Source organism: Pelodiscus sinensis, chromosome 8 (genome assembly GCF_049634645.1).
Source record: "Pelodiscus sinensis isolate JC-2024 chromosome 8, ASM4963464v1, whole genome shotgun sequence".
Classification (NCBI taxonomy): Eukaryota; Metazoa; Chordata; order Testudines; family Trionychidae; genus Pelodiscus; species Pelodiscus sinensis.
This window is the reverse complement of record NC_134718.1, coordinates 59,169,940-59,182,069: the sequence shown is the minus strand read 5'-3', so window position 1 is coordinate 59,182,069 and position 12,130 is coordinate 59,169,940. Positions and strand designations below refer to the sequence as shown.

The window sequence follows — 12,130 nt, the reverse complement described above, 5'->3', positions numbered from 1 at the left end:
GACTACATTCAGTTCTGTCGACAAAGCAAGCTGCTTTGTTGACAAAACCCTGTAGTCTAGACACAACCCTAAATGCAATAACACCTTCTGTTGACAGAACTCTGTCGACAAAAGGCGTTATGCCTCGTAAAATGAGGTTTACCAGCATCGACAAAACTGCTGAGTTCTGTCGACTTTATGTCGACAGAACTCAGCGGTAGCGTAGACGCAGGTTTAGTTTTGTCGACAAAACTCTGTAGTCTAGACACACCCCAAGAGTGAAAGCCCAAGTCCAATGTACCCACTAGAAATCTTGCCGCTAACTTCAATGAGGCCTTCAACTGCATGTGTTTTATTTTAGGTACTAACTAGACTCTACATCTTCCCTACATTAAATGAATGGATGTAAAGTGCTCTGTAATATATACAGTTCGTTTCTTCAAGATCATATGCAAAAATATGGTAGTGCAGGCTATAGCTCAGGATATGTTTAATACATAGGCATATACTTTACTTCCAGTGGCAATACATCTATTATCTACAGTGGAAGTTAAAATGCCTCAAGCTATCCGCTGCTTTATTTCTGTGCCTACAGATAGACAAACTGTGCATGAAGTACAGCTTTTGGAAGTTCCCTAAATGATTACTTTGGAGAGATGCCCAAAGTTTCCGGTATGGTTTTGTTAAACTTTTTGATTAGGGCATTGTCTATTATACAATCTGATCCCTTGGGCAGACACCTGAAGTTTCACTTTTTCTTTTTTTTGCACTTACATTACATACTACACTCCTCTTCATGACTGTAAGTGAGCAATACAATTCAAGAACTTTAAAACAGTAACAAATTAACCTATCAAAAAAGATCATGTCCTCAAGCTTCTCGTTCCCTGTATATCAGCATCCATTCTATATTATTGGGGTTGAGGGCCTGCTACTTTTCATCTGACCCCAGAGCTTGGCCACACATTTGAAAGCCACAAGTATAATCACACACACAAATACACTTTTTCGGTAGTCTTTTTATGGCACTTACTTGCAAGTCACAATGTCTGGCTGCATCAACAATAGCACGTTCCAATTGGAAAGCATCAACAAAAGGAACCAGGGTAGTCAAACGAGAAAAGTCGATGGTCTGATAAATCTGCGCCACCTGCACAATATAACTATTCAGTTTTCATCCCATTAAAAAGCAGGGTTAATAGAGGCGAAAATTGTTGCACAGGCTATAAAACTAGCCTGATTAACTTGGACAATAGATTAACCAAGATGTGTTTAATTATGATTCATATTTTACCAACACTACTGTAACACTTAATTCCCACATTTCATTTAATCATAAGCTAGGATCAAGTGATTTTCTTGACTAGGTCCTCTGTGTGAAAGAGACTGGCAGCAGTAACTATATACAGCAATGCTGCTAATTAACCTTCAGCTATTGTCTAGCACATCAGAAATAACACTGCTCACCATTGCAATGAGTGCAGGTCAATGAAATGTGCATTTGACAAAACAAGCCTACTTCATATCAACTACAAGGAAACAAAGGATTGAAAAGAGAGAATAAGACTGAAAAGCTAAGTAAAGGAACAAATAAATCTATATAAAAAATCTTACACCAGTGTATACCACTACTATTTAAAATAGGATCACAACTTCAGTTGCATTTAACACCACAGTACAAGACAAGAAGGGTGGGTTATATGGATGAGGGGAAAAGACTGTTTAAAAGTCATATTAAGAGCATTTACATTCAATGGCAACATTTTTACTTAGGGCGTAAAACAAAATGTTACATTTTTGGCTTCAGATTTTGCAAAACAATCTCAAACTCAGACACCTCTTACAATTATTATTTTTTTTTTTTAAATAATCATACCTGCTGCAGAAGACGAAGGATGGTGTTATTTTGCAGATGTGGGACATACAGTTGCAATTCAGGTTCCTTTTCAGCTTGCTCTTTCACCCAGTTTAGAACCTGTCACAATATCCAGAAAGTTACAATATCTATTTCATCTGATAGCCTGCAAAAAACTCTTCACATTTCAAGTAGAGACGTAAAATCCTGTTTTAATCAGTTAACCCATTAAACATTAGGGCAGCGTCTAGACTGGCAAGTTTTTCCGCAAAAGCAGGTGCTTTTGCGGAAAAACTTGCCAGCTGTCTACACTAGCCGCTGAGGCTGTGTATTACTACTTAAAGTCAGCCACCAAAAGCTTAGCTTAACTGCCTCCCCCAATAATCACCTTCACAGTTGCTCCTAAGGATGTTAACTAGTGGTTAATTTACTAGTTGATGGAATTTCCATCAACTACTCAACTAGTAGATAGGCACTTCCACACTCCTCCTCTGAAATGTACAAGAGCCCCTGCTGGGCGGCCCGGGATCAGCTGGGGAGTCCTCAGCTGACCCCGGGCTCTATGTGGTGCTGCCACTTTGAAACATCAAGGGCAGCATTTCAAAGGAGCAGCGCTGCACAGCTGAGCCGGGGATCAGCTGTGCGGCGCTGCTGCTTTGAAGCACCCTCTGCTTCCCCCCCTTTGCTGCCTCTATCTGACAGAGGCAGTAAGGAATGGGGGGAGGGAGGAAATCAACTAGTCAACTAACTATCCAATAAGCATTTGCTCATCAGATAGTCAACTAGTCCTTAACATCCTTAGTTGCTCCCAAAACTCTCTCCCCTGTAGCTGCACTTGAAGGGGTGCCAACACATATACCAGGTTAAAAATGCTTTTGAAAACGTATGTAGCAAAACAGGCATGCACAGCAGTGTATATAATGTTAACACAGAGCAATAACGAAAGTGGGCTAAATGAAGACCCTGGCCCAAAAAGTTGACAATCCATCCAACCTAGCTAGGTATCATCTGCCCAAATTAATGTTTCTCAATATACTCTTACCTTGGTTACACGGCCACATAGTTTTAGTGGGTGGAAATCTACTTCAAGCCAATTGTAAAGTTCCTTTACCTCTGGAACAACATGCTGCACAACATTGAACCTCACCTAAAGTCAACATAATGGAAGAAAAAAATATTTGTTCAAGATACTTCAATATTTGTTTCAGTACTGCAATAATTACACTCGGAAATTTTGCATCTAAGAAATTAAATATACAGCCAATGAAATGCTTAAATGTATTATGCTTTAATTTATATCATTTTGTTTCCAGTTGCAAATATACATTTGCAGAACAAACAAAAAAATCTAGTCTATGATAAGTATTTTGATAGGTTAGTGCGCATAGCATGTGAGGCACTTCTCAGACAAATGAAAATAGTCCTTGCATGAGTATATTCTAAGGATGTAAAAATTAAAAAACAACAAAAAAACCCCACTGTGTAACAGATTTAAATTCCTGATGGCTACCAGCCCCATGGACTCCAGTGGTGGCTGGGAGTTTAACCAATAAGGTTAACTGATAATCTAATGCTTATGGATTAGCCAGTTAAACTCTTACATCGCTAGTATATCCATGAGTAAATCTAAACTCCAGCTGCACATGTTACTGCTTATTGGTAAAATCCCAAAGTTCTAAAATTAAAAGTGGCAAAAAAACTGCTAGATACAAAAATAATAATGCTTAAATTATGAGAGGTAATAGGAGTTCAGTTTTCAATGGAGAAAAACTATATTTTTGTTTCCTATGAGAACCTGGAAGATATCACCAGAAGGCAAACTGTATCTTGCTAACCTCCTCTCAAATCAAAGGCAAATGTTTCTAATTTCCTAGCTCTTTGCAAACCTTCATTCAGATTAATGTACTAATCTTACCTTAGTAATATTAAAATATCTGAACTAATTAACTACCCTTCAATTTGGGAAAGCAAAAGAAATAACTGAAAATTATCACACTTTCCAAAGATACTTGCTGCAAGATCATTCACAGCAAGCCTCTGGTTTGCTTTTTGTCACAAAATGGACAATATTTATCAATATACAGTGCAATATTAAATTTCACTGGGTACAAAGACACAGAGTTAGGGTTAGTCTATCCATGTTGGTTTTCAAATGCAACAAGTCCATCTCCTTGGTCTGTATTTCTAACTTCAGCCTATTTTTCTAGCACATCGGAAGAAAGTTTATTACTACATAGTTAAATTATGAACTTTACAGTTAATCATGTTGAATTCTTTTACTTTAATGTACTTTTTAAATTTACTGGCCTGTTTTTAACAGCAGCTCTACATCTAACTATATAGATTACATATAAAATCTTTTACTCAAACACCATTACTTACCATATCGTTAATAAGACTGATGCGTGTAGGCGGGGCCTGGAGGCCTAGCAGCGTGGCTAGACGTCGCTGCTTTTCAACAATGATACCATCCATATCCAGAAGACGAGCAATATCAGTTCGTTCCGGAGTTATAGGAATTGACAGAGTAGCCAAAAGAACTCGGGTTGACATCCTGTTGGTAAAGTATAATTACAAACAATTAATTATAAAAGAACAGAAATCTCTTCGTGTGTGCATTTTGTTGTACTGTGTGGTGTGTGTGTGTTCCCCCCCCCACACACACACATATATTTCAGGTGTAAAACAGAAGCATCCGATCAGTATAAGAACTACGGGGTGAATGGTGTATTCTTTCAAAAACTATGCCATATAAACTAGGGATGTAAAAGAGTAGTCGAGTCAACTACCCACATTCCTCCTCCCTCCCTCCCCCACCCACCCCTTTGCTGCCTCTATATCAGAGGCAGCAAGGGGAGGCAGATCAGAGCAGGAGCCAGTGCTGGGGGGAGCCAGCTTAAAAGCCAGTTCCCCCCCCCCCACCATTTCTGTAGGGGAACAGGGGAGGCAGAGGCACAGCAGCACTGCCTTTTAAATGTAGTAAGAGCCAAGTGGCTCTTTCTACATTTAAAAGGCACAGCCACAGTGCAGAACCCGGCACGAGCTGGGACTGCTGCAGTCCCAGCTCAGGCCAGGTCCCAGACCTACTCCCACTGCGGATCTGCAGTTTGAATGTAGTAGGAGGCAGGCTGTCTGCACATCTGGCTCTTACTGCATCTAAACTGCAGAGCTGCAGCGGCCACTTATCAAATTATCAAGTACATGATTAGTCATTTACTCAATTCTTAACACTCTTAATATAAGCAATGCCAGAAAACAAGACACCTCAGCAATTTTAGTGTTCAGACTAATTCTGAATGCTTCTTAACTTCTATAGGTAAGTACTTAAGTTAATATCCGTTCTTATTATTCAACCTCCTAAAAGAGAATCCTCCTCTCCAAATAATAATAAAAAAAAATAACCATCCAATAAAGGACTGGTAGCCAGTCCCATCTCAGTCTGTCTTTTGGTGCATAGCACCTTAGCTATGGAATAGATTTTTGTATGTCCCTAAGATTAATTGTATGCAATAATAATAATTAAAAAAAAACTCAATCTAACTTAATATGTTGCAGTAGTAGAAAGGGACATTAAATAAAATTTGAAATATGTGCTGAATGCCCAGATACATTTATTTAAGTGGAATGTAAACATATTCCTTAAATTATACCTTCCTACCATTTTTGAATTTACAAGGGCTAACATTTCAGATTTACAACAGAGTTCATCCCTGGATAGACAACTGCTGCTTAGTGAGTGCCCTAGCATGCTTCAGAAGCCTTTTGAACATCATACCCAGCACTTTGTCTGCCTGAATCACATAACTGGAAGGGACCTCTTGGGGTCATCAAGTCTAGTCCCCTCCATTCATGGCAGGACCAAGCACCATTTAGATCATCCCTGGCAGGTATTTATCTAACCTCTTTAAAATCTCCAGTGATGGAATTTCCACAACCTTTCCACCCAATTTATTCTAGTGATTAACCAGCCTCAATCACAGTTAGCAAGTTTTCCCTAATGTTCAACCTAAACCTCCCTTGCTGCAATCTAAGACCACTGCCTCTTATCCCCAGAGGTTAAGAATAATTTTTTTCTCTCCTCCTTGTGACAACTTTTTAGACACATGAAAACTTGTGTCTGCTCTCAGCCTTTTCTTTTCCAGACTAAACAAATTTAATTCTTTTAATCTTCCCTTACAGGTCATATTTCCTAGACCTTTCGTCATTTTTGTTGCTCTTCTATAGATCTTCTTCAATTTGTTCACATCCTTCTTGAAATATGACACCTAGTACTGGTCACAATACTCCAGTGGAGGCCTAACCAGTGCAGTCTGAATGGAAGAATTCTTCTTGTGTCTTGCTTATAACAGCCTGATAATACATCCCAGAATGGGTGTGTTTTTTTTTTTTGCAAAAGTATTTCACTGTTGATTCATATTTACCTTGTTATTCCACTATGAGAGTCTTAGAGCCCTTTCCATAATACTCCATCCTAGACAGTCCATTTCCTATTTTATATGTTGTGCAACTAATTGTTTCTTCCTTAAATGGAAACTTTGCATTTGTCCTTATTAAATTTCATCCTATTTTCTACATACCATTTCTCCAGTTTATCCACAACATTTTGAATTATAATCCTGTCCTCCAAAGCACTTGATACCAAACTGGGAAGGGTTGCATCTACAAACTTTAGATTTGAATGTAGTCTTTAGGCCATTATCTAGAATTCTAGATCATTAATGAAGATATTGAACAGAACTGGTCCCAAAACTGATCCCTGTGGAGCCCCACTAATGCCATTCCAGTATGAATGTGAACCATTGATAATTACTCTCTGGGAACAATTATCTAACCAGTTATACACCCAATTTATAGTAGCCCCATACAGGTTGTATTTCCCTAGTTTATTAATGAGACAGTCATGCAAGACTGTATCAAATGCTTTACTAAAGTCTAGGTATATATCTACCACTTCCCTCTTATCCAGAAGGCTGGATATCCTGTCAATGTCAAAGCAACCTGACAGCTTTCATGATTTGTTCATTACAAATCCATGCTGTTATGTATTACCTTGTCTTCCAGATGTCTGCAAACTGATTCCTTAATTATTTGCTCCATTATCTTTCCTGGTACAGAAGTTAAGCTGACTGGTAAGCTTCCCTGGTTTGCCCTTATTTACCTTTTTTATAGATGGGCATTATATTCGCCTTTTCCAGTCTTCTGGAATCTCTCCCATCTTCCATGACTTTTCAAAGAGAACAGCTAATAGCTCAGATATCTCTCAGTCAGCTCCTTGAGTATTCTAAGATGCATTTCATCAGGCCCTGGTGACTTGAAGATATCTAACTTGTCCAAGTAATTAACGCCATGTACGTAAATAACATATATTTACATAGTAGCTTTCAATTCAAAGATCTCAGAATACTTTAGTAACAATAACTAAGTCATGTGGAGTATTTGACCATTTCACAGAATGGAAAATGGAGGCAAGACAGAGGTTCAGTGACTTCCTCTAATATTTAGGTTTCGATCTGTGGCTAAGATAATGTAACATCCAGGTCCCATTGCTCACCTTAATTTCAAAATTTGTTGAATGTCCTTCTTGCCCTAATTATTGAAACATTCATAATTTATCCCTTTAAACAAAGCTGTTCAGTGTCTGATACCAGCCTCTCAAATACACATTCTATCTGCTTCTTATTACACACTAAATTTATACATAAGTGGATAAAACCAGAAGCTAGGTGAAAAGCATCTCTGCCCACCTCTGCATCTCCTCTTGCGTGAGATTCTTTCGCATTTCTCTTGACAGGTGGTACAGTCGGTGAAGTGTTGATGCATGAAAAAGAGCATTTCCTGATTTCCAGAAGACAGTTGAAACTTTGTGATAGTAATTTGCCATCAGTTGAGGTTTGGGTGGTTTCTTTGACAAGGAGAATAGCCCATGAATATCCTCCACTGCTTTGAAAGCTTCCTAAAATAATGAACAAAAGAATTACTTCCAGTATATTACCTGCAATAAAATTAGAGCTATAGCTTTTAGAAGCATATTTAATATATAAAAGTAATAGAATTTAAATATATAACTGACTGCAATTTTCAGTTTTGTCAGTTACCCAAAAATCAATATGTTCCTTTCTAACACAGAAATGATTTACACAGTTTTAAACATTTGCAATATATCTGCTAGAGCTGGACAGCAAAAGGAATTATATTTCCTGGAATAACACACAAACTCCCTGCGAGACTCACAGCTCTCTCTCTGTCAGCCCACCAGGCGGAATGCAAAGCAGCAGGTGGGTGAACTGTCAAGAAACCAGACATACAAGGTTTCAGAGGCCTAGCTGATTTCCATCAGAACTTCATCAAAATTGAAAGATCTTTGCAAAACATTTTGATTTTGACAAACTGACAAATTCCAATGATAAAAGTCTCGTCGGAATGTTTTCCAATGAGCTCCACTATTTGCCCTTTTCTCCACCTCCCAGCTAATCAACAGTGACCATAATTGAATAAAGTAGCTTACAAAAATCTAAAATATTCTCAGAAATGTTTAAGATTTACTATATTAGAAGCATGACAAATCTATATCTGAAAAAAGGAACAAACTGGAAATATTTTTCAGATTAATATAACAAAGTAGGGATATTAAATTGTGTGTAATCAGCTAACTAAGAAGTCAATGGAATTTCCACTGACTACTCAATTAGTCGGTGAAGGGGGATACTGCAGAGCTACAGCAGAGTTTGCTCCAGACCCCGGGTTGCTCCCGAGCTACTAGGCTAGTGGCTATAAAGACATTTAAAAGGCAGAGGCATAGTGGGGGAACTGGGAGTGATCTGGGCATCAGCTGCCCCGGCTTGCTCATGGTCCCCCCACCATGCCTCTGCCTTTGAAATATATTAAGAGCCTGGAAGCTCTAAATACATTTAAAAGGCAGAGCCACAGCAGGGTTAGCTGTCCTGACTCACTCCCAGTCCTCCCTTCCTCACTGCTGCGCCTCTGCTTTTTAAATTAAGCTCTTAATACATTTAAAAAGCAGAGGTGCAGCATCTAGGACTGGGTGAGAGCTGGGAATCAGCTGATCCTGATTTGCGTCTGGACTCAGCTGCCCTTCTTCCTCTCCTGCCCCCCCAGACAGTGCTGGGGGAAAATGGCTTTTAAGCCACCTCCCTCCCCCCCAGCACTGGCTCCTGCTCCCCACCCCCCTTGCTGCTTCTCTCCAATAGAGAACATGGTCCTGGTGAGCCCTGGTGTCCATAGTGGGCTGAGGGAAAGTAAGGTCAGCCAAAGCCTCATTGGGCAACAAGGAAGACGACTCCCTGATTGCATTGAGGGTTCAGTGAGTGGAGCGGATGGAGGGAGGTTGCCCTCCCCTTCCACAAGGGGTCTCACCACATCCTTACTGCAAGACTGGGCAGATTCTAATGCCAGAATCCTCGGTAGGGGGCTGGCCAAGGGAGCACTCCTAGAATGTGTAGCCACAGATACCGTCCTGGATGGAGAGGGGCCTCGGGCCTGGTGATAGGGGTCCAAAAAGGCAGGCTGCAGCTGCAATCTAGGCGGCTAAGCCTGGTGGACCGATGGGCTTTGGTTCCAAGACCTGTGCCCTGAACTGGATCGGTACCGTGACCTTGACCTAAAGGTGGAGGCCTGGGAGTGCACTGATTCAGCCTCTGAGTTGGAGGAATATTTGGAAACTGACCATGGTGGTGCCAGTGAGCAATGTGATTGCCTGTGGTGAGACATGGCAATTGGCTTTCCCCTATGCGCTGGTCCTGGTACCAGTGGGGACATCATCTGAGCTGCCATCACCGTGGGAAGCAACTGGACTGATGGCTCGTGCTGGTACAGTTCCAGGAGAGCAACATATGCTGGTTGGAATGGTGTCCCTAGCGGCGCTGGCAGTATGGTCAGGGCTGGATCTCTGGGCACTGGTGCTGTCGCCGATAACTGGACCGGTGCCGATGGTATCGGTGCCAGAATCCTGGTCTGGACCTGCTGACATGGTACCGAAGATGAGTGTCGACTTGCCTCAGGGCATGGGGATGTAGTCAGCTTGTTGACCTCCCATGCCACATCGAAGGTCTCGGGGATCAATGGTTGCTGAATCTCTTCTATCATGACGACTGGCACCAGACTCTCCCTAGGTGCCGAACTCCACTGGTGCCTCGCTGGCACGGGAGCATCGTGGTGTGATGTAGAAGCCGAGTGCTCCTCCAAAGGGTGCACTTGTGGCTATGCCGCTCAGGGAATCTTTCCCTATGTTGTCTTTTCTTCCCCAGTGCTGAAGACTGTGAGCGGTGCCTCGACACGGATGACTTTTTTTAAGAACGTCGCAGTTTCCTGCACCAAAGCTGGTGCGACGTGCCAATTCCATCAGGATGAGCTTTGAATGGCAATCACATTCCCACTTAGTTCTGGGCTTAAAGCTCTTGCAAATTTGGCAATTTTCTATGCAAAAGCCCTCACCAAGACAAGAGTCATGCGGATCACCGCAAGATACAGGTTTAATGCATTTAGCACCTGGCTTGAATCCCCGCAGCACGGGCATTCCCGCCCCAGCCAGGGAGAGCCAAAGAGAAGGGAAAACTCCCCTCTCACTTATCTAAAACTATTAACACTATCTACACTACAAAAGACTCGAAGGACTAGTAAGAACTATGTACACAAGCTAAAAGTAAGAACAGCTATGCAACCATCACGGGTGGTAAGAAGGAACTGAGGGAATGGAGAGCCAGAAAGGGTATATATGCACCGATATATCGGCGCCACTCCAGGGGGCTCCCTGTCTGGCCCAACAGGTACTGCTAAGGGAAAAAAGCTCCAGAATCTGTGAACACGGCACTCGCACACCTAACTGGAATGAACATGAGCAAGCACTCAAAGAAGAAATTCATTTTCCATTACAAATAGTGGCTTATCTTGATGCTCTGCTTCTAGACAGCAACAGAATCAACAGATGTTTGATATGTAATACAAACATAACTCTAAATTCAACATATTAAAGTGTCACTCTACAACTCTGCATCCCCGTATGCATTTTAGACCTAGGAGTACATGCTATGGAATTCACAATTTGATACCAGTTTGGGACTGAGGGTCAATGAATCTTGATACAGTATTGGTGCCCTGTTAACAAGCATACAGTTTAACACATACCTGCCACAATTCCATACTAATAGCACTATCCAGCTGTACAAGTCTTGTCTCCAAGTGCATAGACTGGCTCTCAGGATTACTGAGGTTAATTGCTGTACTTTGGTTATGGTGACGTTGGATCTGCCCTAAATGCATCCTCAGGTTATCGCAGAGTTTACGAAACTCAGCCTTACGAGTGTATTGCAAGCAAAATTTAAAAGCTGTAAAATTGAATGACACTTACGTTAGCATTAAGTTACATTTCTGTTGAATAGCTATAAAATTACCTAAAGCTTCAAACTGCATTATATGAAAATCAAGTTGCCTTGATTTGAAGAAGTCCACTGAAAGACTTTCAAGAGACAAACCAGATACTATACAGGATAATGCTACATTGAGTGCTTTTGCAGAATTACTCAATTGAAAACCTGAAAAGATCACTTTATTAGACTTTTTTTTAAATGTTCAACAGGAAACATGGTTTCTTGCTCTTACTTTGTACCAGGCTCTCACAAGGTGTCCAAAATAATTCTGAATAAAACTATCTGGGTGGCAGAATCTAAAAGTTTCTGGTTCCATGAAAAACAGGAAAAGGTTCTCATCAAACTCTGACAAAATTCAGATTATCCCATTGTGGCAAGTTACTTCAACATTCACAAAAAGGGGGTAAATTCTTGTTTTCTACTTCACCCCCTTTAAAATTATCTTTTTAAAATAAGAATGCCTGCATTCGGACACTTCTGCTCTAACTTACTACTGGAAATATCACCTTCCCCCAGTGATCAGCAGATTTATTTTGGATGAGAAAAATCAGTGTGGTAGTGAACAGTGGATGAGTGACAGGAAGATCTTTTAAGGAATAAAGGAACCCATCCACAATATACACAATTTTGGGGGACGGACAGACGGACGCATGCACACCTAGTAACTTGTAGTTGTTTCTTTTAATAGAGGATACTGATAAAAATATCCATGTTATCATGAAAATGGAAGAAGACAACCCTAGATTATTTCTTCCACATTCCCACACAAAAAACCTCTTAAGGAGATTCTTTATTCACCCATTTCTCTTCTTTCAATACTCAGAGATTAAGGCCATTAGGACCATCATGATTTTCTCATCTTTCCTTCTTCTCAGCAAAGGGCATTACAGTTCATCCAGTTATTCCTGCATGG

The 12,130-nt window shown here is 40.7% G+C and overlaps 1 protein-coding gene and 1 non-coding gene across 2 annotated transcripts in view; both read right to left on the bottom strand.

Annotated features, from left to right (window-relative positions):
- The window catches only part of EIF3A (eukaryotic translation initiation factor 3 subunit A), a 55,568-nt gene that overhangs the window by 23,686 nt on the left and 19,752 nt on the right, over positions 1–12,130 (bottom strand). Inside the window, exons 5-10 of the mRNA XM_075935372.1 lie at positions 10,976–11,175; positions 7,579–7,787; positions 4,217–4,388; positions 2,877–2,981; positions 1,856–1,954; positions 1,013–1,129 (exon numbers count right to left, since the gene is read on the bottom strand). Coding sequence (XP_075791487.1) covers positions 1,013–1,129; positions 1,856–1,954; positions 2,877–2,981; positions 4,217–4,388; positions 7,579–7,787; positions 10,976–11,175 — 902 coding nt within the window. The remainder of the gene's footprint in view (positions 1–1,012; positions 1,130–1,855; positions 1,955–2,876; positions 2,982–4,216; positions 4,389–7,578; positions 7,788–10,975; positions 11,176–12,130) is intronic.
- On the bottom strand, positions 1,350–1,480 carry LOC112545840 (small nucleolar RNA SNORA19). Its single transcript, XR_003089394.1, has one exon. It is a non-coding gene; the product is annotated as a small nucleolar RNA SNORA19 (small nucleolar RNA).